We start from the raw sequence: 24,550 nt of genomic DNA, 5'->3' as shown, positions 1-24,550 counted from the left end.
GGACTGCAACACAACCTTTGGAAGGTGCCACTGGCAATGTGGTGATATGTGGTGATGGCACCATGGATGCAACAGCAACAGACCTACAGAGGGAGCAAGAGTCCAGTGGGAAAGTCTCCTCCAAAGAGGATGAGGACTCTCCAGCAAACACTGTGGATGTTTTCCCAGACACTGGAACCTGAGGGATGGGTTCTTCTTTCTGAGGAACATGTTAACTGTGAAACTGGACAGAAAGAAATGTACTGCAATGTGGTAGAGTATGGGGATCTGACAGTGTGGTACTGGATATGCTGGGGGTTGTCCTGATGGCGATATTGATTATGCAATCTGAAGTGTGCGCAAGTATTGATTACAGGGGTTATACAAGTACTTGTTGATGGCAATTATACGACAGATCACAGGAGCCTCCTGCCAACAGATAAGTGCAAGTGGGGCAGTAAAGTGTAAACGGATGGCCGATGCAAGTGCTTCTGTGTTACTGAGAGCGTTCATCCAGGAGGGGGTTCCTATATTGGGTGTTGGGGGTGGCATATTTGTGTTTGTGTGAGGTGGGGTTGCGATGCTGCACATCCTAGTGAATCAATTACTACAGATATATATATATCCATGGTTTTTGCTCACTGCTACTTGTCCTGGGTGGAGAGTTTTATAAGAGTTGGTAGCTATTTGATTTTAGGGACTCATTGCCATCTTAATATGTGGGTGGGGGTACGCGGGCTAGCCAATTAATATACCAACTAGATGACTATTCTGAGCAAGTATAAACAACTCTCTTGGAATGCGCGGGGGCTAGGATCCTATAAAAAACGTTATAGCCCTCCTCAAATGGCATGCTGTTGTTTGAGAGTGCCTACAGGAAACTCACCTCACTGTCACTGAAGTTAAGAAACTGGCAAAAAAATGGAGGGTTCAGGTAGCTTATGCTAATTATTTGTCATTCCCCATGGGGTGTTGGTATGGTTTGCCCTTGGTGTCCCGCTTGCACTTACATACATGGAGGTGGCTGTGGAGGGGTGCTATGTGTTGCTGCAGGGCAGGTTGGATGGTGTTGAGGTAGTAATTTTGAATTCCTATGGACTAAATATGGATGATGAGTCCTTCTATTTCCCAGTACATGATGTTGTGTCCCAGGCGGTTGATGCCAGTCTGTTCTCGGTGGGGAACTTCAACTGTATTATTGATGGTATGCTTGATCGTCACCAATCCCAGCGACATACTAAGTCAAGGATGACATCCACACTGTGGGATGTCATGGTACAATTGGGGCTGTGCGAGGTTTGGAGGGAATCCCATATGAAGAAGTGAGAGTACACCTCTTTCTCCCCAACCCACAGCACTTTTAGCAAGCTTGATTGTGTTTTATTTTCCATTCACCTGGCTCCCAAAGTGCTGGAAGAATCCTATTTGTCCTACTACTTTTCTGACCATGCTCCAGTAACTTGTTTGATTAAATGGGGGGTGGGTGGTCCTCTGCCCCCATTCATGTGGAGGTTCCCTTCAGAGATATTACAAGACCCTTCGGGCAGAGATACACTAGCAGGTGCCCAGAAAGACTAATTTGAGATCAACTGGGCTACTATCCAGAGCCACGCAACGGAATGGAAGACAATGAAGGCTATCCTGAGGGGAAGGTGTGTAGACCTCTTCTTTGGGGAGCGCCGAGCATTACAGGCAGAGCACCTTCAAATGCAGAAAGGAGGAAGCGATAGTGGAGCTCCAGAGGCTTCCCTCGGATGACATATATGGTTGCTGGGATGAGATGAAGATACAGCGTCAAGTGGCCTCGGTGTGAGACTGGCTTGAATGCCACACCCTGAAGTCTTATCATCAGGTGCTATAGCAGGAAGGGGACAGCTCTGGGGGGGATCCAGGCCTGGGTCCTCCATCAGGAGACACCACTTCCCTCTATTTCACATCTCAGGACCCTTCAGGGGGCGGGATGCATATAGGCAGCATGAAATAGTACAGTGCCTTAGGGAACATCTGGAACAGGCATATACTTGCCCATGATGGCCAGGCCCAGAGCGCTTTGTTGATTTTCTGGTGAGTCTGCTGATCCCGCAGTTGGGGAATGGGGTGGCTCAGTAGCTGGATGCAGACCTAACATTGAAGGAGGTTAGAATGGCTCTTGTATGTCTTCCAAGGAGTGGGGGGAGATGCCAGGGAGTCATGGCTTCTCAGGCGAGATTTATCAGACTTTTGCTCCAGACCTTGCCCAATGGCTGCTCAAGGTGTACTGGGAGGCCCAGGATCAAGGTGTTTTGCTTCAGTCCATGCAAGGAGATGACCCTTGATAATGCAGTGGAACAGGTTCTGCTCAGTGCTCCAGGCGGTATCCTGTAATGCATGATTTAAATTGGCTCATTTGCTCCAGAGGATAGAGCCCAGTAGATTTGGTGGATGCCACTGGTGCCAGAAGCAGGTTGCCTCTTTTTTTTTTGCACCTTACATGACACTGCCTACTAGTCAACACTTTCTAGGACTCTGTGAGGCAAATGTCAATAGTGTTTGGTGCAATGATGAAGCAGACCCGGTTGTCTACGTGTTGGGAGATGTTAAAAAGCGAAAAGGCAAATAATGGAATTTAAGTTCTTGCAATTGCAACTGCTGTTGACAAAAAAGAAAGTCGCAAAAACCTAGGTGGGACAGAGGGCCCTAGTGAGGATGGCTAGGTGAGAGATGTTAGTAAGTGTGCGGAAAATGGGGAAGTATGCTTTGAGAATGCAGACGTGATGACAAGGTGAAAGACAATCTCCAGGCTTGGGGGACCCTACTAAACAAGTTGGAGGGGGGGGTCACAGGATGTATACACTGAGGATGAGCAGTATGTTTCTCTTGTTAGACGTACTGTTGCACCTGCTGTACCAGAAGGGGAGAGTACTGGGACATAAACATATGATAAGACATTTAATCTGAGATAACTCACTTCTGCATGTCAATTGTTTGGGTATGGTTGTAATGTTTAAGTTTCTTTATTTGTATTGCTAGTTCTAGCTGTAAACAATAAACAATGTCTTAAACAGAAAGATCTGAGGTGATATGTTCAGTATTCATGCTTTAGTAATTTATCGGACTGTATGATGTATGGAGTCTGCACCCTGGATGTGGGTACTAAGGCTGTGTGCAGTGCTATCAAAGAGCAACACCATTTCATCTGTAGGGCTTGTAGGGCTGTGGTGATTTTACGAAGGTGAGGTGTTAATGCACATAGAATTTTCAGTAGTTTTAGAATTGCTGCCATATCAGAGTTGTGTTTTGGATGCTGAGCAATGTGGATGTGTTTAATGCTCATTAAAAGTCACTAAGAATGAAATCACATCTGCAGGGTTTACGCTGGTTGCATGATAAAGTGAGGAAAATGGATGTAGTTCTGTTTAGGTTTATAAGATCATTTGTATGGCCCATGAAGATGTGGTGGATGCTTGAAAAAATACGTTAGGGTCCAAGTTCCTACTGAGTGTATCACTTGCTGAGCCAGCTACTGAAATGTAGTTACAAACGAGTAACTTACATAGTTGAGCTGTGTTGTTGATATTAAGACATTATGGATGTGATTAGTATCCTTGAAGTACTCTTGAAGAATAACATGTTCTCATTTGTAGGGCCTATGGCACTCACTTGGCTGCATGAGAATATGGTGTTGGTACATGCAATGGGCTCTCTTGAGTTACCATATTGGTGGATTTCAATGTTTAAAAGCATTAGAGTTACAGCGAGTTGATGCATTATGCTAGTTTAGCCTGTTTGTATATTAACATTTGTGCTTTTATCAAACGGGCAGCTTTAACCAGAAAATATTCAAATGCTTCTACTTATAACTAGAAACTATGCTGTTTCTCTTTATATGGCCAGTTTCATCATACAGTAATGTAAGGTGCAAAGTTAACTATTTAGAACTTTGTCCAAGTTGTGCTGAATCATTCGGCTGAATCAGTTCTGGTGACAAGTGACACGCTCCTTTCTGTATTGATCTTGGCACTATGCTGGTTGCTTAAGAGTGGTATTGGCACATCTAATGTGTTTTGCAGAATGTAGAAATTGATGTGGCACAGCAACAGACTAACATCTAAATGCCCATTTAAGCTGTGTTCTTTGAGTGTGCAGAGCTGATGTTTCTAGTGGGTTCTGTATAGAGAGTGTTGGTTGCCAGAATGTGGAGTTGGTAGGTCCATGCATATCAAAGCTCCAGGATGTTCAACTATTTAGTGCATCAAATTACACTTAAGCAGCACATCAAACTTTAGGGCAACTTGAGTGCATAAAACCATGAAAGTACTCCAAGACACTTAACACCACCAAAGAAGGGATGTTTATAGTGGGAAAGGAACTGGAAATGTGCTGTTCACAAGTTTTGTAATCCCCATGCAATGAAAAACCAGTTCTGTATCTTTCATCAATGTTTTCCATATTAAGGTAATAGAATGCACAATTAGTGTATAGGTGTATCAGGAATGGTGCTAGAAGACATATACAATGAGAAACACACAAAGGGAATGGTGGACATATAAATGCTTATACGTATCAGAAGAGCAAGGGAAGGGTTTACGCATTGATGGCTAGCTTGTATTTACAGTGGGGCTGGGATACAATAAAATGTTTAAAAAACAGCACTTACCTTACGGTGTCCTCCTCTCCTCTCGTCATCTTTCCTTCTCTCCTGGAAGCTCCAACACGGGACCCAGGAAACTGCACTAACCAATCCTGGCGCTGCTTTCATGCTGGTAACCAGCCTGAAAGAAGCATCAAGATTGGAGGGAGCAGTCCCTTCAGCACTCAGAAGAGCACTGGAGGTCTTAAGACAGCTGGGTTAGAAAAGTTTAAAGTGCGCATGTAAGGCTGGCTGTCGCAAGACAGCTGGCCAAAGGGACATGCACACTTTAAACATAATGCAGAGCTCATTGCTGCCACTCGCCAGCAATGGCCCCGCCCGGACACTTGGTTCAGGAAGAGGTGCTGAAAAATAAAATGGTAATAAATAAAGTTTATTACCATTTTATCTTTCAGTTCTGGGGGCATTTTTTAGCAGAGCGACACTCCTCTGCCCTTGTGGAGGGGCAGCCCCTGGTTTTACGTACATTAAGAGCATCTACTAGTGAGTGTTGCAGTATTTAGCTGGCAATGTCTTGATAAATATTTGTTTTCATACACACTAAATCACAAGAGGGGTCACTAGATATACATGCAGACTTATTATGTTTTGTGGGGGAAATGAGAAGCTGGATGCATGATATGAAATTTGTTTACAGGTGGAGGGTGACGACTTGACATAGCAACTAACACTGTGAACACCAAAGCACCCTCAGGGCCAGCCAAGTTTTAGTCATGGACCTAGTGTGCCAACTGTCACAATTATTAAAGTTTCCAGATGAGCATACAGTATTTCACCCCAGGTTGTTAATGTCCAACTCATATACTGAAAACACCTACAAGCATACTCTCCAGAGTTAAAATAAACTGTACCATATAGAAACTTCTTTGACATAAAAAACTTCACTGAAATCTAAAGAAGAGAACTACAGCCAAACAACCGCCTTGGAGAATATGTCACTGAAAACATTTTAAGTAAATGAGTTAAGTGGTTAAGAGGTGTCTTGCCTGGAAAAATACAGAGAAAAAGGTATATTAACATGAAATAACTATTTGTCTCACATCTTAGAAAGGGACAGCTGGATGTTAAACACATGACCTTCAGGGAGGGATAATGTTTCTTCCCTCTACAGAATGGGACAGTAAACTGCTCTTAGAGAAAGAGTTCCTAGATACCTAACCTGGAACATCCTCAAAGACGGTGTGGCTCCATGCTAGCCTATTGGTAGCAAGACTCTTTAGACTTAGAGCTAGATTTCCAATAACTCCCCTATTCTGTTTTCTCTAACCACTTTAACAAGACTCTCTTGCCCCCTACCCATTCGCCATTCACTGTGTCTACCAAACATAGAAATATAGGCTCTCCTTTTCTTCTGTGGTTTTGTATTCATGCCTATCACTGCTCTAGAGAGTAACACATTTCCTTTAGTCTTTGCATACGTCTTTGCACAAGCAATGACACAGCACCTAAAGTAAAATGAAAGGAGCTGGGCCTCACTCTTGGTTTTTCAATAATAAATTGAATAAATGATAAATTTAAACTATTTTTTTAAAGAACACTATGAAGTTTACCAAAACGTATAATCAACCATCCCAATTTAAATGACATTGATAACGTTATATAAACTTGTGATTATTTTACAAAACTTTTCAATATAGCATTTATGTATTTTTAAAGTTGGGATATTCTCCTTAAAATAATTTTCTTTAGCAGCAAAATTATCAGTCAAATTCGATTTTGCCACACAATCATCAATTAGCACACATATGCGAGTGAAGAAAGAGTAAGAGGTTTTCAACTTTAAAAAAAATGTAGCATTTAACAAGAAAGAGATCTATATCTAGGGTTACAATTTGGAAGACAATGAAGAGTATCAGAAATAAAACAAGTTAGTCGGCACAATCAACTTAGAGCGTATAGGAACTATTGAACAGAAAAGGTAGATTCTACAGTTTTAACTTTTGTATTAAAAATAATCATATGACCATTCAGCACACAAACAATATCTCAAACGAGCACTTTGGCAAAACACATACCAGCATCGGGCAAGATCCTTGGTTGGAGGAGGTTGTGAATGTCTGCATTTTCAGAGAGTTTTGAATAATGTAGGGCGCTGTGACCAAGGACATCCACAAGCTCTATATCTGCTCCTTTTCGAAGGCAGAGGTCCACGATGTTAAAGTTACTTGCTTCACACGCCAGCATGAGGGCAGTCCTAGGGAGTAAACACAAATGTAAATGAGGATTAACCTGGAATTGTACTACCTTTCAGACCTTCACACTTTGATAAAGCCTATTAAAGAAGCAGTCGCCCACGTAAGAAAGCACACAGCGAATAGTCCTGGGACTGTTATAACTATATAACTGGGGGTCCACAGCATTCATGATATCTAGGACATGCATAACAGTGTGTGTGAGTGCCTGTCTTGCCGGATGTATGAAAAAATGAAGGAGTCCACATGATTCTGTGTGTATGTGAGGTTCACCTTTTGAATGTCCATCACTAACATTCTTCCCCAGACATCCACATGTCCCCTACCATTCTGCAAAAACAGTGGTCTCTGAGATGGAAAAGCTTAAGCTACCAGATCCCTTTGAGGTAGCCATAGTTGCAAAAGCTTAACCAACCAGATCCCCTTGAGGTAGCCATAGTGTTTCTGTGACAGTTAAAACTGTCTCTGCCATTCCTGTGCAAGATCTGAATCTTTCCCTCCTATTAAGAGCTATGTCAGATTTCATTTGCACCAGTCTGAACTGATCCCCGGAATGGGTGCAGGGTGTCATGGCCTGAACGTAAGGAAACTACACCACGCCAATCTTGTTCCAGAATTGGGGGGCCCCTAGAGATTAGTAAGGCGAAGATCACATGATAGGCCAGGACAAAAACCCAGAGGAAGATAAATGGTAACTTAGTACATTGTTTAACATAAAACCATGCAGCTTAGGAGGACTTGTGAAGCACTACAAGAGAGAAAAATACATGATCCAGCAATGAGACTGGTGAAGACTCCTCATTATCCCTCCGTACTAGCCCTAAGTATGCACAGTCACTTGCTGCTGGACTTATAACGTGACAGTAAAACTTACCTGATGAGCCAGAGAATGACTTCCATAAGTATTTCACCTGATTCACTGACAACAGCCCCAAGCCCTACTGATAGAAGGCCCTGCAGTGAGGAAATCTCAACATGCAGAAACTGCTCATAAGCCACACTGGTGCCTTAAGTACCAGCCTCAGTAACAGCAACAGCATTTAGATTACCTACACAGATTCAGAATAGTGTGGAGTCATCCGCCATCCTTCCAACTCAAAAACTGGAGTTTCTGCTATTCCTGGGGAGAGTGTAGAATTCATGATTTAGACCCCTGGCCAGGAGTCACATGCAGATATCTGGAGGAGGTTGTCCTGCTTTTGAACTGGTATCATCTTCCTAGATATAACAGTACTGGAAATATTGTAGCTTGAGCACCAGTCAAGATGCTTCATCCCAGTCACTAGTCCACTAGCCACGGGATGTCCCAAAGCAATTGAGATTGCCCTCAGTCCCATGAGTGCCTCACTGCCAATCTTCACTCCATCTGGTGGGCCCTGAGATTCAGGCCAGCTATCACTACTGACCACCGAATGACACCTAGAGTGGACGTTCATCTATAGCAAGATACCTTTAGTAAGAAATAATTTTTGTAAAATACATATTACATCAAAAAAATAAAAAATAAGTAGAATTAGATGAGAATTTAGCTCACTGACAGAAACATGCCTGGCAGCTTTCATAGCAGTGAATCTGTTGCGATAGGTCTCTACCTACTTTGCAAATATTGAAAATATTTTACATTCTTCGCAAAGATCTATAACATTCCTTAGGGAGTGAAGCCACACATTTTCAACTGGATTTAGACAAAGATCTAACTTGATCACTGAAGGACATTTTAAATTCTATTCACTAGCCACTCCTTTTTAGGATCATTCTGTATGCTTCAGGTTATACTGCAAGAGGAACAAATGCCACAGCTCAGCTATCTTCAGAGGATAGCAATGTTTTGCCCAAGGGCTCTCGCCTATTTTGTATCCTTTAAAGGACACATTAACAGAGCATGATGTTGTCACTTCCATGCATCACAGTAGAGAACGTGTTTTTGGGATGGTATACTTGTGAGGTTTGTGCAAAATATAACACTTTGCAATTAGGCAAAGTAATCCCAAAATGAAAATGTCACTTACCCAGTGTACATCTGTTCATGGCATCAGTCGCTGGAGATTCACATGTTCTGCATGGCTCGCCATCTGGTGTTGGGTCGGAGTGTTACAAGTTGTTTTTCTTCGAAGAAGTCTTTCGAGTCACGGGACCGAGTGACTCCTCCTTCTGTCTCCATTGCGCATGGGCGTCGACTCCATCTTCGATTGTTTTCCCCGCAGAGGGTGAGGTAGGAGTTGTGTTGTAGTAATAGTGCCCATGCAATGGAGTGATTAAGTATGTACCTATTTAAGGTGAAAATAATATATACAAATGTACAAAGTTGAAGCTAACTTCCGAACTGCTACAGGCTCCCGGGGAGGCGGGTGGGCACATGTGAATCTCCAGCGACTGATGCCACGAACAGATATACACTGGGTAAGTGACATTTTCAGTTCGATGGCATCTGTCGCTGTAGATACACATGTTCTGCATAGACTAGTAAGCAGTTATCTCCCCATAAGCGGTGGCTCAGCCTGTAGGAATGGAAGTGGTCTGAAATAATGTTCTTAACACGGCTTGACCTACTGTGGATTGCTGTGCGGATAGCACCTCTACACAGTAGTGCTTGGTGAACGTGTGTGGCGTAGACCATGTGGCTGCGTTACATATTTCTTGCATTGGGATGTTCCCTAGAAAGGCCATGGTAGCACCTTTTTTTCTGGTTGAGTGTGCCCTTGGTGTAATGGGCAGTTGTCGTTTTGCTTTAAGGTAGCAGATTTGGATGCATTTAACTATCCACCTGGCTATACCTTGTTTTGATATTGGGTTTCCTGCATGAGGTTTTTGGAATGCAATAAATAGTTGTTTAGTCTTTCTGATGTTCTTCGTTCTGTCAATGTAGTACATTAATGCTCTTTTGACATCTAAGGTATGTAGTGCCCTCTCAGCTACGGAATCTGGCTGTGGGAAGAACACTGGTAGTTCCACTGTTTGATTTAGGTGGAACGGTGAAATAACCTTTGGTAAAAATTTAGGATTAGTCCTTAGGACGACTTTATTTTTGTGTAGTTGTATAAAAGGTTCTTGTATTGTAAACGCCTGAATTTCGCTTACTCTTCTTAGAGATGTAATGGCGATGAGAAATGCAACCTTCCAGGTTAGGAACTGTATTTCGCAAGAGTGCATGGGTTCAAAAGGTGGACCCATGAGTCTTGTTAAGACAACATTTAAGTTCCATGAAGGAACAGGTGGTGTTCTTGGTGGTATAATTCTTTTAAGGCCTTCCATGAATGCTTTAATGACTGGTATCCTATATAGGGAAGTTGAATAGGTAGTCTGCAGGTATGCAGATATTGCTGCAAGGTGTATTTTAATGGAAGAGAAGGCTAGGTTAGATTTTTGTAAGTGAAGCAAGTAACCCACTACATCCTTTGGAGTTGCGTGTAAAGGTTGGATCTGATTATGATGGCAGTAGCAAACAAACCTCTTCCATTTACCTGCATAGCAATGCCTAGTGGACGGCCTTCTGGCTTGCTTTATGACTTCCATACATTCTTGGGTAAGTTGTAAGTGTCCGAATTCTAGGACTTCAGGAGCCAGATTGCTAGATTCAGCGATGCTGGATCTGGATGTCTGATCTGTTGGTTGTGTTGTGTTAACAGATCCGGCCTGTTGGGCAATTTGATGTGGGGTACTACTGATAGGTCTAGCAGTGTTGTGTACCAGGGTTGCCTTGCCCAATTTGGTGCTATTAATATGAGTTTGAGTTTGTTTTGACTCAATTTGTTTACCAGAAAAGGAAGGAGAGGGAGAGGAGGAAAAGCGTAGGCAAATATCCCTGACCAGTTCATCCATAGGGCATTGCCTTGGGACTGCCTGTGTGGGTATCTGGACGCAAAGTTTTGGCATTTTGCGTTCTCTTTTGTTGCAAACAAGTCTATTTGAGATGTCCCCCAGAGCCTGAAGTAAGTGTTTAGAATTTGGGGGTGAATTTCCCATTCGTGGACCTGTTGGTGATCTCGAGAGAGATTGTCTGCAAGTTGATTCTGGATCCCTGGAATAAACTGTGCTATCAGGCGAATGTGGTTGTGAATTGCCCATCGCCATATCTTTTGTGCCAGCAGGCTCAACTGCGTTGAGTGTGTCCCCCCTTGTTTGTTTAGATAATACATTGTTGTCATGTTGTCTGTTTTGACAAGAATGTATTTGTGAGTTATAATTGGTTGGAAAGCCCTTAATGCTTGAAAAACTGCTAGCATTTCTAGGTGATTGATATGCAGTTTTGTTTGATGTACGTTCCATTGTCCTTGTATGCTGTGTTGATCGAGGTGTGCTCCCCACCCTGTCATGGAAGCATCTGTTGTTATTACGTATTGTGGCACTGGGTCTTGGAAAGGCCGCCCTTTGTTTAAATTTATACTGTTCCACCATAGAAGCGAGAGGTAAGTTTGGCGGTCTATCAACACCAGATCTAGAAGGTGACCCTGTGCTTGTGACCATTGTGATGCTAGGCACTGTTGTAAGGGCCTCATGTGCAGTCTTGCGTTCGGGACAATGGCTATGCATGAGGACATCATGCCTAGGAGTTGTAATATCATCTTTGCTTGTATTGTTTGTGTTGGATACATGCGTTGTATGATCTTGTTGAAATTTTGAATTCTTTGTGGACTTGGAGTGGCTACTCCTTTTGTTGTGTCTATTATGGCTCCCAGGTATTGCTGTGCCTTGCACGGTAAAATGTTGGATTTTGCAAAGTTGACAGTGAAACCTAGTTTGTAGAGGGTTTGTATGATTTGATTTGTGTGGTGTAAGCACTTTGTTAGTGAATTGGTTTTGATTAGCCAGTCGTCTAGATACGGGAATACATGTATTTGCTGCCTTCTGATGTGTGCAGCCACTACTGCTAGACATTTGGTAAAGACTCTTGGTGCGGTTGTTAAGCCAAAAGGCAATACCTTGAATTGGTAATGTATTCCTTTGAATACGAACCGTAGGTATTTTCTGTGCGATGGATGTATTGGTATATGGAAATACGCGTCTTTGAGGTCTAGGGTTGTCATGTAGTCCTGTAGTTTTAGCAATGGTAACACTTCTTGTAGCGTGACCATGTGAAAGTGGTCTGATTTGATGTAGGTGTTTAGTATTCTGAGGTCTAGGATTGGTCTCAGTGTTTTGTCCTTTTTTGGTATTAAGAAGTACAGTGAATAGACTCCTGTGTTCGTTTGTGTGTTTGGTACTAATTCGATTGCATTCTTTTGCAATAGTGCTTGAACTTCTATTTCCAGAAGTTCGGAATGTTGTTTTGATAAATTCTGTGCTTTTGGTGGTATGTTTGGAGGGAATTTTAGGAATTCTATGCAATAACCATGTTGGATAATTGCTAAGACCCAAGTGTCTGTAGTTATTTCCTCCCATGCTTTGTATTAATGACCTATTCTTCCCCCCACTGGTGTTGTGTGGAGTGGGTGAGTGACATCTGAGTCACTGCTTGGTTGTAGGGGTTTTGGGGCTTTGAAATTTCCCTCTATTCCTAGGGAATTGCCCTCCTCTGTATTGACCCCGAAAGCCTCCCCTGTACTGTCCCTGGTAGCTGGACGGTGTTGCCTGCGAGGTGCTGGCTTGTGTGGCCTGACCCCGAAACCCCCCTCTAAAGGGTGTCTTGCGGAAGGTGCTGTAGGTTCCTCTGCTCTGCGGGAAGTAGAGTGCGCCCATGGCTTTAGCAGTGTCAGTGTCTTTTTTTTAGTTTTTCGATTGCCGTGTCCACTTCTGGTCCGAACAGTTGTTTTTCGTTGAAGGGCATATTGAGCACTGCCTGCTGTATCTCTGGTTTGAACCCAGACGTTCTTAGCCATGCATGCCTTCTAATGGTCACAGATGTATTAATTGTTCTTGCAGCTGTGTCTGCTGCGTCCATAGAGGACCGTATCTGGTTATTTGATATGTTCTGACCTTCCTCAACCACCTGCTTTGCCCTCTTTTGTAGTTCCTTGGGTAGATGCTCGATGAGATGTTGCATCTCATCCCAATGGGCTCTGTCATAGCGCGCAAGTAGTGCTTGAGAGTTAGCGATGCGCCACTGGTTTGCAGCTTGTGCTGCAACTCTTTTCCCAGCTGCATCGAACTTGCGGCTCTCTTTATCTGGGGGCGGTGCATCCCCAGATGTGTGGGAGTTGGCTCTTTTCCGAGCTGCTCCTACTACGACGGAATCTGGTGGCAGCTGTGTGGTGATGAAAACAGGGTCTGTAGGAGGTGCCTTATATTTCTTTTCCACCCTTGGCGTTATTGCCCTACTTTTGACCGGCTCCTTGAAGATTTCCTTTGCGTGCCGAAGCATACCTGGCAGCATAGGCAGGCTTTGGTAGGAGCTGTGGGTGGAGGAGAGGGTGTTGAATAAAAAGTCATCCTCGACTTGTTCTGAGTGGAGGTTTACGTTGTGGAATTGTGCCGCTCTAGCCACCACTTGAGAATATGCTGTGCTGTCTTCTGGTGGTGAGGGCTTTGTTGGATATGCCTCCGGACTGTTGTCCGACACTGGGGCGTCATATAAGTCCCAGGCGTCTTGATCCTGGTCACCTTGGCTCATGGTGGTGTGAGCCGGGGAATGTGACGGAGTTTGTGCTGGTGAGTCGTTAATTACAGGTGGAGGAGAGGGTGGCGGAGTCACCTTTTTCACCATCTTGGTTTGTGGCGCCTGGTCTGTTTGAAACTCCAGTCTCCTTTTTCTCCTAATAGGGGGAAGGGTGCTTATTTTTCCTGTTCCCTGCTGTATGAAAATACGTTTTTGCATATGGTCCACTTCGGTGGATTGCAGCTCTTCCTCAAACCTATGCTTTCGCATCTGAGAGGACAGGGATTGCTCCTCTGTATAAGAGCCTGGACCTGGGTCGGTTACGGGTTGTTTCGGCACCGAAACCCTGTCTGCATGTTTTTTCGGCTCCGAGGTGGCTTTTTTCTTTTTTGGAGTCGAAACCTCTCGGCGTCGATCTTCGTCGGTGCCGCTGTCTCGGCATCGAGCCGTTTCTACACCGCTATCTCGGTGTCGTTGCTTTTCTCCAGCACTTTCTCGATCCCGAGAAGGCTGCGTGCCGGTGTCTCGACCGGAGTCGGACGATCTCGGCACTGTTTGGGCCTTTTTCGGTGCCGATGGTCGGTCACCAAATTTATGGGTGGAGCCATGGCCTGGTGGCAGTGGCGTCCCCTGGGCCTTGTCACTTTTCTTATGTGTTGTTTTCGACGTCTTACTCACGGTTCTTTGATCGTCGAATTCCTCGGAGTCCGATTCGTGGATCGAAAAGGTTTCTTCTTCCTTTTGTTCCTCGAACTCTCGGTGCGCTGTCGGCGTGGACGCCATCTGAAGTCTCCTGGCTCGACGGTCACGGAGTGTCTTTCGGGACCGGAACGCGCGACACTCCTCGCAAGTCTCCTCACTGTGCTCAGGTGACAGGCACAGGTTACAGACCAAATGTTGGTCTGTATACGGGTATTTGTTGTGGCATTTGGGACAAAAACGGAACGGGGTCCGTTCCATCGGCGTTGTTCTACACGCGGTCGGGCCGACCAAGCCCCGACGGGGGATCGAAAGCTACCCCGAAGGGCACCGGAGCGCGTCGACCTTCGATGCGGTGTTGAATCTAACTACGCCGATCCCGAACGCAACAATACAGACGAAAATCTTCCGAAATATACTAACTTTCCGTTCCGAAACTCGGAGCGACAGGAACACGTCCGAACCCGATGGCGGAAAGAAAACAATCGAAGATGGAGTCGACGCCCATGCGCAATGGAGACAGAAGGAGGAGTCACTCGGTCCCGTGACTCGAAAGACTTCTTCGAAGAAAAACAACTTGTAACACTCCGACCCAACACCAGATGGCGAGCTATGCAGAACATGTGTATCTACAGCGACAGATGCCATCGAACATATGTTTTCCTACATGGCTGCAGAATCTCCAGAGGCATAAGTATTGCAAGGAAGCACACTTTGAGCAATCTTAGCCATAAAAGCATATAGCACCATCAAAGTTACCATTGGCCTCATGGTAGTCTCACTGATCAGGCTCATCATTTTATGGTCATCCAGTTGAATCAATGGTCTGAGATATGGATGAATTAGTGACCCATACAGCTTTCATTTCTTAATGACCTAGCTCTAAGGAGTATTTAAGGCCTTTGATTTTTTTACACCCATCACCAATCCGTGCATTTCCATATCTTTGTCCCAGAGTCACTTTGAAAGATTATTTTTTATTCATGATTGATTCTTTGATTTAAAATGCATTACTTGGGAAGGTGTGGATGGGTGGCGACCATGCAATTTTGACCTTAAAAATGAATAATCTTCTGGAATGGATGCCAGGAAGGTGGGAGCCAGGGGAAAAGTGACCACTCATGTCTCTTGTTCTCCCTCTTGAGATAAAAAAACACCAGTTTGAGCATCCTACTACCATGTAATGAGGTGGAAGCAACAACATGAAGGACTCAACACTAAGAAGGCTGAAAAGGATGGATGAGCACTGTTTGTATCTAAGGTTGTGGCATCATCCAGAAGAAGATGACACCTCTATACCAATCTGACCCCAGCACGAGGGCTGAGGGAACTCACATGAGCATAAGCACAGTCAAGTGGGGGAAGAGAAGATAGAGTGACCTGTTCTGCCAGCACAATGGACAATCAGGGTCTTTCATTAAAGACTCCAGCTGAGCCTTAACCTCTACTACTTCTACCATCCCAAAGGGTTAGCCCTATGGCGCTCTTCCACTAAATGTGGCTTTCGTTCAACCCATCTCCTCAGTATTCCACTTCCCATACTTCTCTTGTTATGTCACCAAGACCCATTGAGTTTTCTGTTCTTGCAGTTTGGTGTGCTACAGCACAACCAGCCTGAGGGCAGAATAGCTCTTCCCTGTGTTGACGGTGGAGAGGACCCACATGTATTATGCAGAAAGGGTGCTACTCTTTATAAATACCATTGATGGACGTGTTTTGATGACAGTTGAGTCACAATTACCCTAAGAGTGTAATACAGATATGTATTTTTCCCTTTCTTTAAAGTGGTTGCTCTTTTGTCCTCTCTGAATAAAAGTAAAGTTAAAAAAAAACTGAAAAGCTCTACCACCAAGGGAACCTACAGGAATGATTTGTTTTATCCAGAAATCATGAGAATTAGAAGATTCCACACTGGTGTCGCCAATTAAATTGTGGGATCTTGGCAGGTGGGCAATTATACAACCAGGCTAGTCAGTTTTTAGTAGCAATTGTCTAAAACCTTCTAGGAAATTGTTTTGGTAAAGAATGCTTAGATAAATGAAAACCATCTAGAGGGTAGGCAAACTTTAATTAACCACTGTACATGTAAAATGTTTGAAATACAAACAAGCTATCACACTAGAGTCAAAACAGGAAGCAATAGAGTTAGTGGTAGTTATAAATGTCATGCTGTGCAAGGGAGATATAGTGCTACATCTATCTTCACATGGGCAGCAGGGCTGATCTCTGGAACCATACACTTCTTAAATAACTGTGGTGTTCCACATTGAATAAATACATAGTAAAGAGCCACAGAAGATTATTGTTCTCTAGTATGATGCCATAACAGAGACAATGATCTACAAGTAAAATGTAGACTGCTGCCATGAAAAGATCAACCAAACAGCCGGCCTCACCAGAAACCTACAACCTCAAATGTAAACATTTATATTGAAACAAATGTTCAAGGGTGAGTTGTTTTGTCTTACTAATGCAAAAGGAACCGAAAGCCTATAATGGACTAGGTTTGTGTAGGGCTATGGTGGTATCTGTACCTATAGGGCTTTTATAAGACCTTATAGTACTTAAAAATATTTTCTTAACCTCAAAACATTGATACACAAATGGTGATACAGCGAGTGTACTATGACATGCAAGTAAACACATTTCAGAAACTGCTCCCTATCAGGATACTCTCAAGTATATTTAATATCTATGGATGTTCCAAGTATAATGAATATATTAGTCAAACAGGCTTCGTTACTGTCCCTCAAATGGCCTTCAAATGCTAGTTTTCATACTGTCCCTCAAATGGCCTTCAAATGCTAGTTTTCACAATGGGGCTGAAATTTAAGGAGAAATGAAAAACTCAAGTACAGTGTAACACATTTCTTAAGGACCCTATCCCATTAGCTCTATTGATAAAAACAAACAATACCATTAACTTTTGCCCCCTCCAGTAATTCTAAGTGCCTCCATTATAGGACTGAAATAGAAACAACCAAGCAAGGAGCAGTGGCCTTCAAACACTCAAAGAGTTGATTACTACTACAAAACTATGTGCGTATCCAGTTGCATTTTATATTGTTTACTTTATTTAAATCTCCAGTGTCTTGCAGATCAGCAAACAGAAAGAATTTGTACACTATTTCACAACAAAGTGGGACTGACGTTTTGGGTGATGATTCAGATCTCTTAGTTCTCTTATTTCCAGTAGACCATGTCTTCTTTCCCAGGATGCTGACCATGCAGAAGAAGAAGATAATGATCTTTCTAGAGGGTACTGTATCTATGCAGCTCTTGAATTTCCTCTAGACACAAGACTGGGCCTAGAAAGTTTAAATAGGCATGTAGGACCAACAGGTGGCACCTCAGCTCTGGGAACTGCCTAAGATATGACATCACAGAGCTATACAAGGTGCCGCCTTGTGCACTAACATCAGATCTTCATACTTTTTTCCATGCCCTCAGAGGTGGAAAAAGGGTTGATAAGACTGAGACAAATTGCAGGGTACCACATCTAACTTGTGACTTTACTAAATGTCTCAGTGCATCAGAGCGGGGAGGCAGGCAGAATCAGTGGGAAATGTGCATGTAGACAGAGTATCCACCAGAAAGATTATCATTGAAGGTAAGTAATCTGTTCTTTTAATGAACACTTCTCCCTGTATATTTATCACATGTTGAAATAGTACCTAGGCAGCCATCCAATGTGGTGGGTCAGAAGAGAGGGTCAAACGATGAGGACCACCAAAATACCCTTTTCCCGGAGGACTTCAGATTTGAAACCCTAATGCCTGGTGAAAGTATAGACTGAAATTCACGTTGCAGCCAAGAAGATATTTAGGACAGGAGAACACATGGATAGTGCAGAAGAAGTGGTCTTTACTCTGGTAGAATGGGCCTTAGTATCGTCAGGAGGTTCCTAGTTGGCATTAGCATAGCAGATTTCGATTAACAGCACAATCTAGCTGGAAATGGTTCACTAATGAATCAATGTACCTTTCTTGGAACCAGCAAAGCCAAAGAAAAGCTGACCATCAGTCCTGTCCTATCAACATAGGATTAACATGCATTAACCGTCCACAACCCAGCAAATGTTATGCTTGTCTTTGACCCTGTACAGTGCTCTGCTGCGTTTTGGCTATGTTTGCTCTATAGAAGTTCCATGTATATACATTTACATATATACATAAAAAATGAGGGTCCTATGAAGGATATAGATGAAACAGTCTGCCCTTCCCTTTGGTGGTAAACTGTCCGAAGATTAAAGCACTGACCCATGTTAAGTGGGATAATCACCTTGGTAGGATTTAATCCTTAGTCCAATGGATCAGTATGTCTGGAAAAATGAGGTAAATGCAGGGTGAACTAAGAAAGCCTACAGCTCACTAATGCACAGAGCAAAGGTAACAGCAGTCAGCAGCCGCAAACGGCAACTGTGTATGGGCTGAAGGGATGAACCCATCAGGAACATGAGCACCAAGTTAAAGTCCTCCTCAGGTATGTTAAAAAGGAGGGGGGACACATGGGTCAGCTGCTGCAGAAAAATGCAAAATAATAGTGGATTTGAACAACACTGGCTAATCTGTCAAACAAAGCAAAGTCGTGAGGGCAAACAAATAATCCTAAAAATTGCAGACAGCAAAGTTTTGCTGGCTACTGGGAAGCTAAAAGTGCAAAGCAACAGAAAACTGTGCCAAGAGGAGACCAATTTCCTCCTTGGCATTACAAGAAATGAAACTGGGCCAAAGTCCACAATAAACTGAGGAAGGGGGCGCTGACCTGACAAGATGACGGAATGTAGAGACTCTGGAGGTTTGAATGCAGAACCTGCTCCACCGTTTAAGAATGGAGATCTGTCCTGGAAGTGGAAGAGTATGGCACAGGGAGAGAAAGAGCAGATCCAAGTACAACATCCATGGCAAGGCTGGGGCAATCAAGATCATATGTGCATTGTCCTGATACAGCTTCGTCAGAACCAGAGCAAACAGAGGGACAGAAGGAAATGCACAGGTGACATGTAATTCCCATTTTAGGTAGAACACAAATCCCATAGTGCGCTTCAGCAAGGACTATAGGGCACAGATCTGCAGGCAGTATGTTTTTTGTACAAGATCCACTGGAGCATTGCCCCAAAGACAGACAACCACTTCTGGGTGAAGGCGCCTCTCCTGATCAGCAAAAGGGCAGCAGGGACAGAGTGATACAGAAAATAGGTCTGAGCCCCATAATAATAGAGACAAATCAGATAGATAAAAACATTTGCAAATCAGCTTGAACTAAACTGCTGAATTGTAAAGATATGCTCTATAAGTGTTTTCCAACATATGGAAGACTACATGTATTTATGCTTGCTTCAGGCACTGTTTGTGGTAATTTCAGGAACAGCCCAAAAAATTGCCTACACACTGACTAGTCAGACCAGCCTTTCAGGCACTGTGAGATTGCTCTACAGACCAGTTCGATTCTTGATGACGTTGACTTGCATTATCAGGAGGGAAGCCTTATCTTTCACACCAGTCAGGCACCTCAGAACTTTAAGACATGAAGATGAGTGCCCACATCACCATGCTTGTTTGTGTACCATGCTGCAATCATGTTTACCACAATAACTGACTTACCACAAATAAAAGACAGGAATGTCTTAGGGGTCAGACGGAAAGTGAAAGGTTCAAGCAGATTGATGTGCGATTTCTGCTCTGTGAGAGACGCCAGTGTATCAAGATGACTGCCCCATCTAAGGGAGAAGGCAACGGTTACCACCATGACCACTGCCAGTGAAGGCCGCCACCAATACAGATCGTGAGCAGCTTCTTGGGAAAGCCAAATGATGTTCATCAGGATTCTTCAGTCTCCCCAGTGCTGGGCCCACCGAACGTGAAGGGCCCACTGAAGTTCACACTACGCCCTACCAACAGGAGAACCAGCAAGAAGAAGTCTCAAAAGGTGGCCAAAAGCAAAGCTCCATCCTGAAACAACTAGATTACAGCTTAAATGGCCCAAACTTGCTGGGGTGATGGAAAGGCCTTGAAGGAGACAGGGTATATCTCCACTTCGATAAAAGTGAGATGCAGGGAGGGCTGAAGGTGTGACTTGGTGAGGTTGATTAAAAACCTCAATTCAGAGAGCAGACAGATAGTGGCTTGTAGGTGGTCCAACACGAACTGACAATTCCACCTTCAACAGACTGTCAAAGAGGTATGGGAATTAAGAAATCCTAAGCCTGTGAAGATGTGCCACAACAAATGACATCACCTTTGTGAAGATCTGGGGGAAAATATGCCCAAACAAAAGCATCCCAAACTGACGGTGGAGGGCACATCCCACAAAAAAACAGAATACTTCTTGTGTGACTGCAGGGTCGCTACATGAAAATATGTATTGAAGGACAGCCCTCAGTGGCCCAAAAAATGCCTTGAGGGACACCATCCAGTGTCCCTGTTGCACAGCTAATAGGACCTGTGCGAGGGAAAACATCTTATATTTCTCCTACTGAATGTTAAAGTCCAGAATAGGACGAAGGTGACAATCTTTCTGGGAATCAAATACAATAATGAAATAATGAATGTAGTACTCCTGCCCAATATCACTCTATGAAACTAATTCCACAGCCCCTTTGCTCAATCAAGTGCTACAGAAGGTGGATATTGTCATCAATATATATGATTGTTAGGTGACAGAGGGTACAGTGGGATGGGAAGAGGCAAGTCCTGGTAGTGAGGAGCATAACATTGTTTGAGAATCTAGAGAAATCAAAGGTCTGTGGTGATGGGCTGCCAGTGAATGTAAATACACTGTCTCCTCACCAAGGCCACACATGCTCCCTCAAGGTCGAATTAAAGTGGTTTAATGGGCAGGGGCTAGGAAATGGAGAAAGAGGTCTGTTGCTGCAGCCCTAAGATCCCTGAAGTTGCAAAATAACATGTTGGGCTGCTACACAGATTGTGAGGCTGGCACTACAAAAAAGGCAGGTTCCAGCAATATTCCCTGAACATGTAGTACTGTTGATGAAACTAGCAAGCAGAAGAAGCCAGACCCAAGGACCAAGCCACAGCCTGATCTTGCTTGAAATAGTGTTGCATGACCTGCATTAGGATTCCATTTTAGATTTCAGCTTTATCTTGACATATTGTCTAAATGGTGTCTTTTTACACAGTTTTCCTCTAACACAAGAATGTGCTATATATACATGTATTCCTGGAAGGCATTGGTACCCTGCCGTCTGCACACTCAGTCTAAGGACGTGCAATCCAAATGCACCGTCTTTGTTTTCTTTTTCTGTGCTCGTTAGGAGACCATCTGTTTGTGCTAGAAAGACCACAGTAGCAGTTCTGCCCCTCTGTCACAGTGTGATAAGAAGAGTGTTTAATTATATAAACAGCGTCTGTGCTACACACCAGCTGATAATGAAACCGATGTGACATGTGACTGAGATGCAACCCTACTGACTGACCTCTATCGTGCAAGGAAAGATAGCCTGTACGAGACTGGCTTCCTGACACCTGAGACCAAATCATAGGGATTAGACAATCCCAATTGATCTGGCAGAAGGGTACTCTGGCTATGCTCTGTTTAGCATAGTATTAAGTATAGTACTAGATACAGATACAAGTTAGGCGATATTAGTAATAATTGCCATAGTTGAATTGTTTATATTATTTACTATTCTAAAAATGCATATTACAGTAACATGCCTCATCTTGCTAATAATAACAGCTCATGCTTTTAATGCAAGAATGGGAACTTTTCAATAAAATGAAAGGGTTAGATCTGTTTCCACTGATTCCTTGGGAATCTAAGTGTCATGTTCAAGGTTACCAGTAACATCTATTTACCCTGGTCAGTTTAGGAGTTTGGATGGAGTACTGTTAGCTAGCCAAAAACAAACCAACCATTACTGATTATATAGGGAGACTAGGGCCCTCATTACAAGTTTGGCGGGTGGAAAAGGCTACCCACCAAACTCTTGCAGTCAGGTCTTCCAGCGGCCCCTATTATGAGCTTCCCACTGGGTCAGTAGGCGGAAACAGAGTTTCCGCCCCCTGGCCCATCGGGAAACAGCCCACAACATTGACGCCGGCTTGTAATCAAGCCGGCGGCAATGTTGAAGTGCTTAGGGTGCAACAGCACCCGTCCCGCTTTTCACTGTCTGCAAAGCAGACAGTGGAAAGTGCTACAGGGCTGTCCATGGGGGCCCTTGCATTGCCCATGCCAAGTGTATGGGCAGTGTAGAGGCTCCCATGGGGCGTCCTGCACCCCGTCTCCGACAGCTTTTACATGGTGATGCAACGGCCATGTAAAAGTTGGGGGAGAGTGTGGGGGGGGGTCGTAATCCCCAGGACGGTGCTGCATGCAGCGCTGACTTGGCGGATTAGGACCGCCAGCATCACCAGTCCCTCCAGTGGAGGGAAACTGGCAGTTCTGGTGGTTCGACCGTGGCCAAACCACCAAGGTCATAATGTGGAGGTCTGAACATCGACAAAGTGGTCGGACCACCGCTTTGGCGACGGTCAGACCGCCACTGCGAGTCTGGCGGTCCTAGGACCGCCAGACTCGTAATCAGGGCCTAAGTCTCCATATTGTGAGGTTCTTGTTGTCATATGCACAGGCCTACTAACCTTGTAGGAACAGTTTAACAGGAGGAGTAGAAGTAAAAGAGCAAAAGCGCTGATTAAAGGAAGAGGAATCCTGAACAAAAACAATTTCTGGAGAGGGCTGAGAGGTCAAAACTTTAGGTTCCTAGAAGCGGGACATGGAGGGTGTTACCTGAAGGTTAACCTCAGACACAGAAGATGATTTGCTCCAGGTAATTGATATCAGATTCATCAATGCTTCATTGAAGGGGAGAATGGTCCATGGCAAATGATGCCAAGTGCAGGATTTCTAGCAGGAGGATAACTAGGTTCTCCTGTACTGGTAATAACAATTCAAGGACCTACTGCTCTGAATACAAAGCCATAAATGAGATAACTTGCTCTGGGATGCCGTAAAGGACTTTCAAGATCCAACACAAGATAGTTATTAATACCATTGGCATTTCTAAAGGGCTAAATAGATGGCACTATTCTTTTCCAGAATGCTGCAGTCATCATAATCATGATAAATACTCTCGGATATCAGAATGGGGCCCGATTTAGTACAAAAAGCTCCTATCCCCTGCTACAATATTCACAACAAGTGAACAACCTGTAAATGGGCTACTCCTCCTACAACTGCAGTGCTCTATGTTGAGATCTGACCAGGATGGCCTTCGTCCTCTGAACATTAGTGACTTTGTGACACAAACCAAATTCTGTGCCAGTGGTATCTGAGATGCAGCCAGCAGAGGGTCCAGAGGCAAGGCCTTGGGTAGAGAAAGATATTTGTCCGGTGCCAGAAAAGGCAGCAGGAAGTGGCAAAATGGGGTCAACCGGCTGGAAGATTAAACAGAAGTCTGGAATGCCTCTTGGGAACTACAGGGCACCAGAGGGAGCAGAGGTGGAGTGTGACAGGGCCAATATAGCCTGGGTTAACCTGCAGTTTGTGTGGGGTCAGTGCCAGGGGCTGGCACTCATGAAATGGATTTACATTTGGCTAGGCTGACCTAGCACCAGGGCTCTACCCACCAAATCAAGTCTGGTATACAGGAATGCTTTCAATGCCTGTAAGACCTTTGAAATAATGACGCAAAGCCAGTCTACTTCTAGGGGTGCCTCTTGTGTTTCTTCTTGGAGGACCTGTCTTGGCAGTGGCATGCTCCAAGGATTTGCTGGTTGAAGATAAGCTGGAGTGTGACACAGCGAAGGACCTGGATCTGCAACAGGTATGTGTTTGTGACTGGCCCCTGGCATGAAGAGTGTAACCTCCTGCTCTTTGATAACCTTAATGTGCGTGATGCCACATTGCTCATGTGACCTGTAGTGGGTTGTGTACCACGCATGGGGGTCCAAGAGTTGAATCTGTTTGTAGCAGGATCAATATGTTTAAAACCTGAAATTTGGAGAGAAAGGAGAGACATCCCGTCAAAAAAAACTACAAAAAGACAATTTTGGAAAAGCTGTTCTGAGGAAAACAACTATGGAGCCACGCTGAAAGGCACCGAAAAAAGATTTGATGTCAGTGGGCCTGAAAGGTGCCTGACACAAATCTGTGATGCAATGTCCATGACTATTCCTACAGCTGATGCACCACCTATTATTGCAGGAGAAACTTTTTAAAAAATTTCGGATCCAGTCTAACACTAGATGAAGATTCAAGAGGCGATGAATCTGCAGGTAGAAGTATCCATGAGAAAGTTAATTACTTTTTAATTGTTTCTAAAATACAATTACTTACAATGGGCACATAAACAACTCTACCTGCTTTCCTAAGAGATTAAATTATAGCTAGCACATTAAATATGAAATGCCTCTAAAATATCGCCCCACATCATCTTGATTTCACTTTGTTTATATGACCATGAAATGTGCAACATGTAAATGCAAACAAAAGAATAGTAAATTAGGAATGTTTGCAGTCTTTATATTTACAAAATGGCAGCAACATTTCACAAATTTC

The 24,550-nt window shown here is 43.9% G+C and overlaps 1 protein-coding gene across 2 annotated transcripts in view; it reads right to left on the bottom strand.

Annotated features, from left to right (window-relative positions):
• Positions 1–24,550, bottom strand: part of RAI14 (retinoic acid induced 14) — a 362,553-nt gene that overhangs the window by 57,744 nt on the left and 280,259 nt on the right. For both annotated transcript variants that reach the window (XM_069220646.1, XM_069220638.1), the window contains exon 9: positions 6,625–6,803. In XM_069220646.1, coding sequence (XP_069076747.1) covers positions 6,625–6,803 — 179 coding nt within the window. The remainder of the gene's footprint in view (positions 1–6,624; positions 6,804–24,550) is intronic.

This window comes from Pleurodeles waltl, chromosome 1_1, assembly GCF_031143425.1.
Source record: "Pleurodeles waltl isolate 20211129_DDA chromosome 1_1, aPleWal1.hap1.20221129, whole genome shotgun sequence".
NCBI lineage: Eukaryota > Metazoa > Chordata > Amphibia > Caudata > Salamandridae > Pleurodeles > Pleurodeles waltl.
The sequence above is the reverse complement of the archived record's forward strand: the minus strand, read 5'-3'. Positions and strand labels throughout refer to the sequence as shown.